The 14,202-nt window shown below is 53.0% G+C and overlaps 1 protein-coding gene across 1 annotated transcript; it reads right to left on the bottom strand.

Annotated features, from left to right (window-relative positions):
- Positions 1 to 1,168: 1,168 nt before the first annotated feature.
- On the bottom strand, positions 1,169 to 14,194 carry CALML4 (calmodulin like 4). Its single transcript, XM_054451164.2, is given in 6 exon segments — positions 1,169 to 1,473; positions 4,781 to 4,969; positions 6,836 to 6,976; positions 12,450 to 12,480; positions 12,572 to 12,679; positions 12,681 to 14,194. Coding segments are annotated over 6 exon segments (594 nt in total). The 5' UTR covers positions 12,708 to 14,194; the 3' UTR covers positions 1,169 to 1,375.
- Positions 14,195 to 14,202: the final 8 nt, after the last annotated feature.

Here is a 14,202-nt window from a genome sequence, read left to right on the forward strand (position 1 = left end):
TGAGACAGTTGCACTAACACTACAACTCTTGTTCCCTGCAGTTTTCCCTGTGCCCGGTGCCTAGTTAAAGATTTGTGTCTTGTACATCCTCCCAAAAGACACATCCCATTTGATTTGGTTTTCTTCTGCTTTAGCCACTGTGGTACCACTAGACAAAGCCACAGCCCAGAGAATCCACTTTTGATACATACATGGATGCAAATCTTTGTACTTGAAGCCCTGCACCCCTACCTGTGTTGGTGTGGTACTCCAGCCCTTTTAGGACTGTGCTGGCACTACGAATGATCCAGATTTGACAAGTGTATGGCACCTCTGAATCTCTGGCAGCACCAACCTGGCACCTTCTAGCTGTGTAACTAACTCACTCAAAGCCACCCCAGCTGGATGGACTCCCAGAAAGCCTAGTGCTCCTACTATTTTCCAGGGCTATTGTACCCTGGCCATTGCTGGTTACATCCCCTTATTTATTTCTCTCCGTAAGTCCTGGGGAAGTGGCTTAAGGCTATGACCAGTGTGGGCCACTTGAGCAGACCATCCGGAACCTCTCTGCCTGTTAACAGAGCCCAGGGAACAGCTCAGAATTCTCACAGCATTGGAAGCCCCCTTCTTGAGCTCTGCAAGGCCAGTGAATTTTGCAGCTCACATCTGGTTTCCTTTGGTGTGGGGTGTAAAGTAGATCCCTCTTCCTGCTCTCAGTTGATGCTGCCTCATTGTAGCATGTGTTTTCACTCTACAGTGTTTTCACTCTACACTCTGTGTTTATGAATGAATAGCCTGAGCTATGTCACTATATCTGTTGAGATGGAAATGAGAATTTGTAAATGGGCCTCTGGCACTGCAAGAATTGTCCTAAGTGTTACAGCTTTCTGTTCGTTGCTGCTTCTCACCTAGCACTGGCTTCATCTTGGAAATACGGAAGATGGTTCTAGCCCCCAAATACAGAGTAAGTCTCTTGGTAGATTGCCCTGAAGTCATCAGCTCAATCCTTCCTCAACAGGCTCCATGAGGTAAGAAGTGGGAATCCAGCTTGTGTGAGGCCCCTGAGGCTTTGAGGAGTGAAATGGTTTGCCCAAAGTCACAGTGGAAGCAGCAGAGCCAGGACTGGAACCCAGGCCAGACTCCAAACCGTAGGCTCCTTCCATGCTGGAAAGGGCCGGACTCATGGTAGTTCATAAAATCAATACAAATCTTTTATTAAAGATCTGCCCATACCATGGCTGAAATCATCTATTATTGTTGCTAGCCTCTCCTCTGTAGTTGGGTAACGTCTTGCCACTGTGTCTGCCATCTCCCCCAAGTGAAAAGAATACTTTTTTGAAAAAAATGAATCGCTCCATGTTTTCAGGCCCAGGGGAGGCTCTTGAATTCTCCTCCTTCAATAGTCCCGTCCAGGAAGGGTGATCTTGTGAATAAATTCATCATACTTCACTTTGCCATTGGGTTCGATATCTGCTTCCCTGAAGAGATCATCCACTGCAATAAATCACATTTAATATTTCAGTTTGGCTTTAGTGTTCCATTATAAAACAAACAGTGAGTTCTTTGGGGACTGGAGCTCCCCTAAGGTCTTCCCTGAGCGTGCAGTTGACTATTCCTATAGACCAGGAAGTAAACCAGTGAACAGAAAGGGATAACCCACCCCTGCACTCCTGAGACCCTGATTCCATTTTGAGCTAATCGGGCTTTCTGCAGGGGCAGGGGCAGGGAGTAGAGAGGTGTACTGGTAAGGATTCGGTCACTGATGCCACCGTGTGCTTTTTTTTTTTTTTTTGAAACAGTTTCGCTCTTGTTGCCCAGGCTGGAGTGCAGTGGCACAATCTCAGCTCACTGCAACCTCCGCCTCCCAGGTTCAAGCGATTCTCCAGCCTCAGGCTCCCGAGTAACTGGGATTACAGGCATGTGCCACCACGCCCAGCTAATTTTTGTATTTTTAGTAGAGACGGGGTTTCCCCATGTTGGCCAGGCTGGTCTTGAACTCCTGACCTCAGGTGATCCACCTGCCTCAGCCTCCCAAAGTGCTGGGATTACAGGCATGAGCCACTGTGCCTGGCCCACCCTGTGCTTTTATTTTTATTTTTTCATGAAAATATGACCCCTGTGCCTGTATTTCTAGAATCCTTTGGCCTGGAGTTTTTACCTTCCACAGCTCAGCCTGCAGACAGAGCGAACATCCTCCACAGGCCCAGGCTTCGGCCTGCTCCTCACTTGCCTGCCTTCTCCCCCTAAGCCGGTGCTCCTCACCACCTCTGCCCCCACCCCAAGAGAGGACTTGGTGACAAGCACTGTCTGCTACCATCACCTCTAAAAAAAAAAAAAAAAAAAAAAAAGTATGTTTGGGGGATGGGGTTTTTATGAGAGAAAAATAAATCCAACTCTGTTGAGAGCTCACAGCATACAAAACTGCCATTGTTCTCCATCACTCCAAAAAAAAAAAAATCACTTCATTTGCTTGTTTCTTCTGGTTCTGGATTCCTGGAATAAAATAATAGCTTGTCCCAGGCGTTGGCAAGAGCCATTTCAGCTTGTATTCTCCACAATGGCCTCTTGGGGCCAACCTACCATGGCTCTTTAGCCCGTCCTCATCTCACTGCCCTGTGTCAACTTCCCAGGCCTGGACACCTTCCACACACACACCTCCGGTCAGTTAGAAAATATCCTGTGATTCTCTGCTTAACTATCCTTCTCTAAAGTATAATCACCGTGCCTTGGCCTAAGCTGATTGATAGTAGTTCTGAGTATTGGGAGAATGTTGAGGACACTGTAATTCATCTCATTTTGTGGAGAAGCTTCCACAATCAGCCAGGTAGCTAAAACCATCCTGGGGGACAGGCCAACATCAGCTCCAGGGCCAGTCACTGCAGCCTCTTCCCATCTGGGCGAGGGACAGCACTTAGCCAGGTGCCAAGTCTGAGGACACCTGAGTAGAATAGCCTTCCACTCCATCTCACTTCAAAGACCCATAGAAAGCCAAAGTGCTAAAGTCAGCCCGTCCCAGGCCTCAGGAGAAGGCTTCACCCACAGCCGTTCCAAGGATGCTTTTTAATCCAACTGAAAATTGTCTTTTGATCACCCAGAGAAAGGATTCCTGCTGCTGGTATTCTTCCCATCTCCTGTGGTAAGTGGGAGGGAAATCGGTGTCCCTGCTTGTCTGGAACACAGCAGTTTCTGTGAAACAGTCCTCTGCTGGTTATGAGATGTATGTGAGTCTGGGGCCATGGCATTGCTTAGGACAGAGATCATTAACCACAAAAAGAAGGCCCTGCTCCCTCTGCTGACTCCACCTGCTGCCTGGAGGGCCGGGCAGTGTCCTGGGGGGAGTCTGGGAGGGAAGGATGACCCATGTCTTCCCTATCCATGTGAAAACAGCCACGAGAGGTGAGCCTGGAAAAGCTGGGTATGGAGATCCAGCCTGCTGTTGGGCAATTATTTATTTATTTATTTATGGAGATAAAGTCTCATTCTGTCACCCAAGCTGGAGTGTAGTGGTGCAAGCTCGGCTCACTGCAACCTCTGCCTCCCGGATTCAAGCGATTCTCCTGCCTCAGCCTCCCGAGTAGCTGGGGCTACAGGCGCCCGCCACCACGCCTGGCTAATTTTTATATGTCAGGCAATTTTTAAACTCTCTGCACTGTGCCTTAATGGCAGTAGCTAAAATCTGAGCAGAGTGATTTGTAGAGTGGTAGCTCAGAGGGACCTGAGGGGTCACCTACTGTACCCTCATTTCCAACAAGGAAAATGAGGTGGGAGAAAGGTTAGGAGACTCGCCTGAGGTCTCCCGGCACCCAGGATTCAAGCCACAACCTCAAACCCCTCCTCCAGTGGTTTATTGTGATTTAACCAGAGACAGAAAGTCCGTCATTTTGAAGGCTCTTTCCAGCACCGACTTGTGGCCAAGCCCAGCTCTCCTGTCCCAACCACAGGCAAGCAGGGCAGCCTAACTAGAAACCCCAGGCTCTAAGGTCGGGGTCCCAGGCCTCGGGCAGAGGCAGAGCCGGCTGGCTGCTGCGAACATGGCAGGGCTAGGCAGGAGGGTCCGCAGGCTGGAAGAACAAAGGCTGCAAATGGCCCAGCGTGGGGATCCCCTTGATAGGGTACAAAGGGCTTTCCTAGAAGACCCCAGGCCTCGTCCTGCTCTGAGGCAGGAAGGCCTGCTAGGCTGCAGGAAGGTGCAAGGCAAAGACCCCTTCTCATGGGGCTCTGGAACCAGGAACTCTGCCTGTCTCCAACTGTCCTGGCAAAGTTCCCTGTGGAGCCCCCTTCTGGAAGAGCTTAGAGCAGCCTGAGTTGGAAAGGGAGCAAAGCAGCACCTCAATTAGGAAACTCTACCTCAGCAGCAACTGCAGAGACTGCTGTGATGGGAAGGGCAGGGATGTCTAGACCTGCCTTCACTCCTGCGCCGCCGCTTGGGAGCCACTCACTCCCCAGGCACTTGTGCTCCCAGGGGTGTCATATGCACTAGATGAAGCCCCACAGTGAGAGCTTAAATACAGGGGGAGACCAGACTGCACGCTCCAGCTGCCCTGCCCTGTGGGGTCCGAGCTGGGTTTCCCCTAGGCTGTCCCTTCACCCTGGCAGACTTCTCCTTGTGCTCCTCCAGGCTCTCTGGTTCTTCCCCAGGCTCCAGTCCAGCACCCACCTAGTGTGGCATCTGCTCACAGTCTCCTGCGCATGCATCAACAGAGGTGGTCTGTACCACCTGGTGGCATCAGCCAGGTTTTGGTGCCCTCCTTCCAACTCCCTAGCCCCTCCGACTGTTGGGAGACAGGACCCAGGCTGTTACCTTCCTTGTGGGTGAGCTTCTCCCCCAGACTCGTGAGTTTTGACCGCAGGTCGGATGCCATGATGTAACCTTTCTTCTCCTTGTCCGCCATCAACATGGCTAGAAGAATTTCTTTCTTTGGGTCTTCTTGTTTTATTTGCATGTGCATAATGGTCAGAAAAGTGGAGAAATCCAGCTCTCCATTTCCGTCTAGGAAACCCACAAACACAGCAGAGTGAGCAGAGGGAAAAAGACTCCTAGGAAGCCAGCTGGCCTCCTGCTGGACCTGCACAGCCGGTTCAAGGGCAACTGACCAGGGAATGCCAGGATGTGGCAGTGGTCACAGTGAAGAGGATGCATCCCCTCCCACCGAGTTCTCATGACGGGCCCCTCACTGGACTGGACATTCTTCATTTCAGCAGCGTCCTCAGTGATGATGCTTATCATCACCCCAAAGCTCAAGAAAGTGGGTTCCCATCCACAGATGGAGGACTGGGCTCCTCTGCTCCCTTCTAGCACTTCCCTCCTGCCCTGAACTGGAGGGAAACAGGTCCATGTGTGCATTCCACCTTTGACAACCACCACAGCACATCTACCAGGATGGATCAGCGCCCCCACCTGGGGCCTCAAGCCTCAGTCCCAGGCTGGGCTGCTCACCTGCCTTCCCCTCACTGCAGTCTCCATCCCAGCTCCTCCTCCACACGCCCTGGCCCGGATATAACTGCAGGAAATCAAAACTTCCCCTCACTACAACTTCCTGTTTGGAGGGAACAGAAATCAAGGAAACTACCACCCCTTTGCAGCTGGACTTGGGAGATCTCAGGTATCAGACCACTGAGCAACCCACCGCCAGGCTGCAGGCCTTCAGAGGCCCACCTGGGCCCCAGGGCGGGCTCCCAGCGCAACTGCAGGCATCCTCTAGTGGGGCCTCCGGTAACCCTAGCAGATGGTGGTGACCCCCCTGAGATGAGGAAGCTGGGGGCCTGAGACTGAGCAGCAGCCTATGGGCTCCGGGTCAAGTGCTGTTCCCAGCGGACGCCCTTCCCCTGTGCCAGTCCCTCCTTCCTGAGTGTCCAGCCCCCAATGCAAACAGCAACCCCAGCCTCTGAAACTACTTTTTTTCTTAGAAAAAACACAACAAAACATAAAACTTGTTTCTGATTATGAAAAGCTGTATATGTTCTCATTGTTGAAAATACAGGAAACAACAATAAAAGGAATAAAAATCACCCGTAATCCCATCACCAGAGAGAACCACTTGGTAACATCTTGGATGGGTTTTCTTTCAGCATTTTTTTCTAGCAATAGTTTTTAGGTCAGTCTTTGATATCAGAAGAATTGGGTTCTAATCCTGATGCCGTCATTGGCTCAAGAACTTAATGGCTGTAAACCTTGATCTTTGCTTGTAAAATGGAGTTAGGAGAAAGCTGGGCGCAGTGGCTCAGGCCTCTAACCCCAGCACTTTGGGAGGCCGAGGCAGGCGGATCACCTGAGGTCAGGAGTTCGAGACCAGCCTGGCCAACATGGCAAAACCCCATCTCTACTAAAAATACAAAAATTAGCCAGGCGTGGTGGCAGGCACCTGTAATCCCAGCTACTTGGGAGGCTGAGGCAGGAGAATCACTTGAACCTGGGAGGCCAAGATCTCACCACTGCACTTCAGCTTCTCGGTGACAGAGTGAGACTCTCCCCCCCCCAAAAAAAATAATAATAAGGTTAGGAGAATGCCTACTTCATAGGGTTTTTGCAGCTAAGCACATGACAAATACTCAACAAAGGGAAATGTTTCTATAAAACAACATGGGATCGCTGTCAGCGCGATTTTTCCCTGGGTTTGATAAGTCTGTTGGAACGCCTAGATCCCGAGGTCTGTGAGATGGGGTATCACTGGTTGCTATGAGGATTCCAGGAGGCCCAAGTGAGGCATGGCACTCCTGGTCTGGGGCTGCCACAGCTGGGTCCCCAGGAGGCCTCCCTGCCACCTGCCCCTCAAACTGCTGACCTTTTCACACCTCTACTGTCTGCACCCACCTGCTGGGCCCCTCCCCTCTCCCCGTTGTTCCCACCACCACTCACCTATCCCGTGGGTCTGCAGGTGCCGCTGCACCTCCCCTGGCGTCGGGCTGGCCCCCAGGCACCTCATGGCCACCATGAGGTCGGTGGCCTTTATCTTCCCCCTTTGCTGCTTGTCATACAGGGAGAAGCATTCCTTGTACTCTGCACACAGCCCAGAGGGAGGGTCAGCAGCGTCTGGTCACTCTCCACCCATGCCGCCCTCCCTGTCCTCAGTCTCTTCTCCCTCTTTTCTCTTCCCCTTCCTTTTGCCTACTCCCTCCATCCCTCTCTTCCCTCCCAAGGGTGCTAGATACAGCAAATGAAAATACAGGACTGCCAAGTTAAACTGAATTCAGATAAACATTGAATATACTTTTATTGTATGCCCCAAATTTTGCATAGGACGTATACTTCTATTGGAAAAGTATTTGTTGTTTGTCTGAAATTCTAATTTAACTGGGTGTCCTGTATTTTATCTGGCTCCCCTTCCCTTTCTCCCTACTCTCTTCCTTCCTTCTCCCTCCCCCTCACCCCCCTAATCCACAGGACTAGAACTCCCAGGACAGTGCCCCTCCAGGGTCCACAGGGGAGAGCAGGAACCCACAGCAAGGCGTCCAGACCCCCAGGGGACCTCTGCAAACACAACTTTTCTGGACAATGGGAATAATAAGGCCTCAGGATTACTGTGAGAGCCAGAAATCCCAGGAGGCCTGACAGAGAGTGGCCCTCATATGGTGATATTATCATCATCATCAGAGCTGGGGCATTTCTGAGCCTATTGCCCCTGCCCTGGCCTCCAGGCTGCTGAACCCTCAAGCTGTCCTTGGACTTGGGCCCTGGTCCTATTCTTAGAGACTTCAAAGGGTCCTGCTGGGAAATTCTCCCAGGGTCTGAAGCCCTTTCTCCTTCGGTACTTGGTGGAGGTGGAAGGCAGCCGGAGCTAAGGCTCCCCTAAACGCACAGTCTCCAGGGCTGACACAGCTGTCCCACAGACTCCCAGCCTGACACAGCCATCCCACGGGCTCCCGGCCCTGGGAGGCCCAGGAAGGCCAGCTGGGAGTTCGGGAAAAGCCCCTGGACCGACCGCACTGACTGAGCATCTGATTTAGGAGTAGGTGGGGCTGCCATCAGGACAGGCAGATTCTCGTCCAGCCCCGACGAGGCACCCGGGCCTGTGGGTGGAGCCGTGGAAACCCAGTGGCCTGGCGCTGGCCCTCCCAGGCTGGGGCTCAGGGCTCTGTTCTCTCTCCTGCTTCTCACACCACCCAGGTAGGGCCTTAGAGGCCTGGACAATAGCCCCTTAACTGATGACAGCAACAATGACAGTTCACATTGCTGAGCACTCCACCCCCAGGCCCTCGCTTCATCCCCACAACCCTGTGATGCGGCCCCTCATATTCTCATGTGCGGACAGGGCATTGAGGGCTGGAACACTGAGAGCCTGGCTGTGGGCAGCTCTGCCCACCAGGCCACACTGCCTTCAGTTCCAGGGCAGACACCACTGAGTACAGCAGGGTTAGGGAGAGAATGCAGAAGGAGCCCCTCAAATCCCCAGCCCAGACCAGGGGTCCCTTCATATTCCCTAATGAAGGCACTCAGGCCTCCCTGGTAGGATTTCAGGGGGGTCACTAAAGACAGGCAGATCGCCATGTACCATTTAGAGACAAATTCATGGCCTTTGTGGAGAGACTGAGAGGAAACCCCCAGCCCCGCACACCTGCCCTTTCAGAACATTCCAGAGCCTGAGCTTCCGAAGGGGCAAACCAAAGACAGGACCAGGTGGCAGGGGCCGAAGAGGCCCAGGGGAAGCAGGGCCAGAGCCTGGCCTAAGACACCAGCTTTGATTCCCATAAAACCCAATTGCCTGCAAGAGGGCCCAGTGCCAGAGGGGACAGTGCCATCACCTCACGTCAGGGGGACAGAGAGAGGGCTGCCCCAATCACAGAGCTTAACCTTAGCACTACAGGGGTGCCCCTGGGGACCTCTCATGGCCACCCTCACCTTGTCTTTCTGTCTGGGTTTGCCCTTGGGTGAGGCCCACTGCTGTCCCTGCCTGACCTGTGCTGGAAGGTGCTCATCGCACCCTTGGGGTCCAGAATCAGCCTGGATCTGCAGATGGGGGCACTTCACCACTCCCCGACAAGCCCTGTCAGTCACTGGGGGCCTGTGGTCCTTGCCAGCAGCAGGGCCAGGGCTCAAATAGAGGCCCACATCAAACTTTCACATCAGATACGTGCTGTCTCCCTGCCTCAGGCACCTTTAAAGACCTGGAAGGCCAGATCTGAACTTGGAATTCCTGCACTGGAACAAGACAACAGGGTGCTGGAGACCCAGCTGGGCTTCTCGCTGGCCCCTTCCTCCACCATCTCTCCACTCTCCCTCCTCACCTCCCGGCTGTCCTTCCTGCTTTTTCTCCTGCCAGGTCGGCCCTCTAACATACTAGCACATATATTTCACCACGTTCCCCTCCCTCAATGGTGACGCCCCCGTGAGGAAGGGATTTTCGTCTTTGTGTTCACTGTTGTATGTAGCTCTAGTGCCTGGAACGGGGCTGGCACAAAGAAAGGACACAAACATTTGTTGAATGAAAGGATTAATTGGGTTAAATGAATTGGATTAAAAATCCCCTTTAAGTCTTCTCTTTGAAAATGCAAATCCCCCAGGACAAGAAAGAGACCTGTGCAAGGCCTAGGATAACACCAGCTGTGCTGGATGTTTAACCACCAGCTCTGATCATAAATGTACTTGTGTCCTCTGCACTGTACAAACATAAAGGATGTGTAGCACACAATTTACAAATAATACGGAAATGCACACTATTCTTTATTATAAATTCTATCTAGGGCTGGGTGCAGTGGCTCACGCCTGTAATCCCAGCACTTTGGGAGGGCGAGACAGGAGTATCGCTTGGGCCCAGGAGTTCAAGACCAGCCTGGACAATATAGTAAGACCTCATGTCTACAAAATATTTACCAACATTTTGTGTGTGGTGGTGCATGCCTGTAGTCCCAGCTACTCAGGAGACAGAGGTAGGAGAATCCCTTGAGTCTGGGTGGTGAAGGTTGAAATGAGCAGAGATCATGCCATTGCACAGAGCAAGACTCTGTCTCAAATAAATAAATAAATTCCATCTAGCCACTTGATTACCACAAATGAGTTTTGCCAACTTTTTTTTTTTTTTTTTTTTTTGAGAGAGTTTTGCTCTTGTTGCCCAGGCTAGAGTGCAATGGCACAATTTCGGCTCACTGCAGCCTCCACCTCCCAGGTTCAAGTGGTTCTCCTGCCTCAGCCTCCCAAGAAGCTGGGATTATAGGCATGTGCCACCATGACCGGCTTTTTTTTTTTTTTTTTTTTTGAGACAGAGTCTTGTTCTTGTCACCCAGGCTGGAGTGTAGTGGCTCAATCTCGGCTCACTGCAACCTCCGCCTCCTGGGTTCAAGTGATTCTCCTGCCTCAGCCTTCTGAGTAGCTGGGATTACAGGCGCCTGCCACCACGCCAGGCTAATTTTTGTACTCTTAGTAGAGATAGGGTTTCACCATGTTGGCTAGGCTGGTCTGGAACTCCTGACCTCAGGTGATCTGCCTCCCTTGGTCTCTCAAAGTGCTGGGATTACAGGCATGAGCCACTGCACCTGGCCAGTTTTGTATTTTTATTAGAGATGGGGTTTCACCATGTTGGCCAGGCTGGTTTCAAACCCCTGACATCAGGTGATCCACCCGCCTCGGCCTCCCAAAGTGCTGGGATTACAAACGTGAGCCACTGCACTTGGCTCAAGTTTTGCCAACTCTTATATCCATTGCCACCCTATAGTTTCGATTCAACCATGATTTGACAAATGAAGCTGCACGCCAATGAGTGCAATTCTTTTTCCAGTGAATGAATGGTCATTAAACCTGATGTGATCTACTGTTAAACTATTTCTCACCCTTGTACCAAATACATTCATTAAATTGAAACTTCTTTCAAATCTCCATCTCCACAGATCACAATAGGGCTGTCTTTTTAACTTTTTGTATAGATAGATGTAGGGATTGAAATACTGTTTGATCCTACATTATTTAATAATGGCTGGCTTTAACATCCTGCTTGCAAAATTCCTAAAACTATGGCTCTTGCTAGCTGTAGTGAGCCAGCCCCAGCCCACATGTGGGTGACACCTGGCTGTGCCTGGCCCAGCGTCCAGCACGTAACTGACATTATTCCTGTCCGTGGCTCGCAGTAGCCTGGTAAGGTGGCATATCCTACTTCACAGGTGAGAAAACCGAGGCTCAAGGGTGATTAGGCTTCAGGTCTGCTGCCTCCAAAGCTCCTGTTCTTCCCACTTCGCTAGGCCACCCCGCCCAGTCTTTCACACACTCATTAAACACTGATGGCCACTTTCTTGGTGTCAGATACTGGGATACAAAGAGAATTTACCTTCTTCCCTTCTGGGAACTTTGGCTATCCCAGGAGGGAGGGTCAGTGAGCCTCAAAACCAGGCATGGGTGGGAGGATGCTGAGGCTGAAGGCTGGACTCCAGCCCTCAGTCCACCATTCAGTATCACCGTTAGACCTGGACAAGAGGGCGCTGCCCCGGGCCCTGTGTTTTAAAAGTCCCTGCTCCCGCCCTGGCCCTCCTCTTGGGATAAAGAGTTCCAGGGTTCTATGTGGAGGTGCCCACCTGGAGCTCACAATTCCTGCCCCTCTAGACCAAGCTCGGAATACCTAGAACTCTGGAACTCCTGCCCGGGTAACCCTAACCCCACTTGGCTGGGCTCTCAGGACCCTACCCTGGATCACAAGGGCCCAAGGTGCCTGTAATTTTATCTCCAGTGGCCAGCGAAGGACTCACTGAGAAGGCGATGTTTCAGCAGAGACCTGGAGGAATGGGACGCCTCGGGGGACTCTCAGGCCCATTGACGTCCACTGTTAGGACAGGTTTCAGGGTCACAACCTCAAGCAGCAGCTGGCTGTGCCTCCTGGGCCTCTCCTGCCAGGTGCAGGGGGGCTGCAGCCATGAGGCTCCCCTGGCTCAGGTTAGGGCCCCCAAGTTCTTTGTAACCCAACTCTTTGCTCTTGGCCTTCTGGAAATAGAACGCTGCACGGTGTGAAACTGAAGCCTGGTCGAGGGCTGGCAGAGTAGAGGACCCAGGGAATAAAGTGCTCACGCCCAAACCAGGCTTGATGCCAGGACAAAGGGGGCTCAGTGGACCCTCCATTTTACAGATAGGGAGACTGAGGCCCAGAGAGTAGACGCATCCTGCCAGACAGTGCAGACCTGGCCTCTGTTGTCTCAATTACAAAGCCCCTCCTCTTTCCCTGCTGCCAGCCATACCTTTAATGGTCTCTCTCTCCATCCCCAGTCCCCTCAGTCCCCAAATCCAACTGGTCAGGTTCTGGAGGGAAACCTAGTGAGCTGTCTTAGCGCCCTGGCTTGTAAGTCACACTGACAAGTATAAAGCCACATGTCTATTTTGGAGGCTTACCCCCAACCCCCACCCCGCCAACGGCAGCCTCCCTGCAGCTCTTGTCCCTGGGTGGGCCCAGCTCTCCCCCAGCCACCTTCCTTCCCACCAAGAAAACATGAGCAGAGCAAATTGCCTAATGAGACCCATATTTTGCTGAGTTGCTAATCAAAGAACAAACCCAACCTACCATTAATTTGGTCTTGGGAAAGAAACTTGGCCTGCAGCAGAGAAAGGAAAACAGTCACGGGAGGGCTCCACCTGAGGCTCACGCCCCCAGCCCCGGCCAGGCCGACACAGACCCTCACTCACCATTCTGGGGCCTCGGCTGCTGCCCGTGGGCTTGCTGCTCCCAGAACTGCGTTCAGTTCCCTTTCCTCCAGCCTCAAGTCTAAAGTCTGCCAAGCTGGGTGGAGGCCCGGCCGGGTAATAAATGCTCGGCTGCCATGGAGACCGGGCCCGACGCCACCAGGGTCAGATTCCAGCTTCCTGAGCACAGCTCATGACCTGCCACCTGGGCAGGCTGGATTTTTGAGGAAATGGGGCTGCAGAAGGCTCTCCCTGGGCTCAGACTCTCTGCCTCCAGAAGCCGACGCAAAGGCACAAATGCCAGTGTTTCTTCCTGGGAGCCCTGGACTCCAGGAAGGGGTCTTCTCTCTCTCTCCTGGGACTCGGCGGGGATGCCATCAAGCCCCTACTAGAGTCGGGCACTTTACACCCTGGGTCGTATTGAAGGCTCCTCACACACCATCTTGTAGGAGGAAGGGAACCCTTCCAAGACGGCCCAACTCAGAGATGGGCACCGGGGCCCGCAGGCTTGGGGCTCGGTATTGCAGGGATACAAGCTTCGGTGCTCTCAGGCTGGGATTCAGTCCTCCCCGTCTGCTGACTTGCTGAGTGACTGGCGAGTCATTCTACCTCAGTCTGTGCCTCAGTTTCCTCACCAGCTGAATTACAGGGCAGCTGGCAAAATCAAGTGGCCAGCGCACAGCCTGTGCCAGTTCAGTTCCCACCTTCTGAGGACTTCAAGGGTGGTGGGGGGGCCTGAGCCGGGTCTCCAGCCCCACCACAGGCTCCTCGGGGGCTTGGAGTGAGGCCTCTTAGTGCCGGTTACCCTGGCCAGGAAGGCTCCCCTTTTCTTCCTTCCCTACCTCTCTCCACCCTCAGCCCCACCCCTTCTGCAGAAGCTGCTGACGCTCCCAAGTCTTCAGGAGTTCGTGCTGCTCCCTTCCCCCACATAGGAGGAAATGGGGGCAGGGTGCGAGGCTTCCGGCTTCTTCCCCTTGAGATCCCATTTCCCTGTTTGGGGCGTGAGGCTTTTGTCCACAGCTGAGTCTATGAGGCTCTACAAGTAGGTGTGGCCTACAAGTAGGTGTGGCTGCACAGGTGTGCCCTACACAAGGGCCCCCAGCCCAGGTGCGAGTGGTTGCTGGCCAGGGGCTGCACTGCCAATAGGAAGGGGGGCATCGTGCCACTTTGCACACAGGCGCATGGACGGGAGGGGCTGCCTGTGCCCCACTCTCCCCTCCCCGTTCCTTTCCTGACCGCCTCTGTGTGGAAAGTGTGCTTTTCCCCCAAATCACATCCCCAGAATCGCTTTACACCTGTTTCTAGACCCAGAGAATTTTAGCTGGGGACTCCGACTCCTCCCTGTCAGAATTTGAGGCTCCCCCTCCCAAACCCCGGGGCAGGGATAAGAAGAGGGAAGGCTGCCTCTGTGCAGAGGATGGAGAGAAGGACATCAAGGAGTCACTTGGGACTCTGGAAGCCTGAAGGCGGCCAGGCCAACACGCTCCCTCTGAATCCCCTTGCCTGTGGGAAGGGGCTCCAGGAGAGATGAGGTGCCTCCTTGGAGTTAGGCCAGTGTGTGCTGGGGTGCCCCGGCAAACTCCCTCCTTATGTGTGTAGGTGTCTCCAGGGGGGTGACGCACAGATGGAAAACA

Source organism: Pongo pygmaeus, chromosome 16 (assembly GCF_028885625.2).
Source record: "Pongo pygmaeus isolate AG05252 chromosome 16, NHGRI_mPonPyg2-v2.0_pri, whole genome shotgun sequence".
Taxonomy (NCBI): Eukaryota; Metazoa; Chordata; class Mammalia; order Primates; family Hominidae; genus Pongo; species Pongo pygmaeus.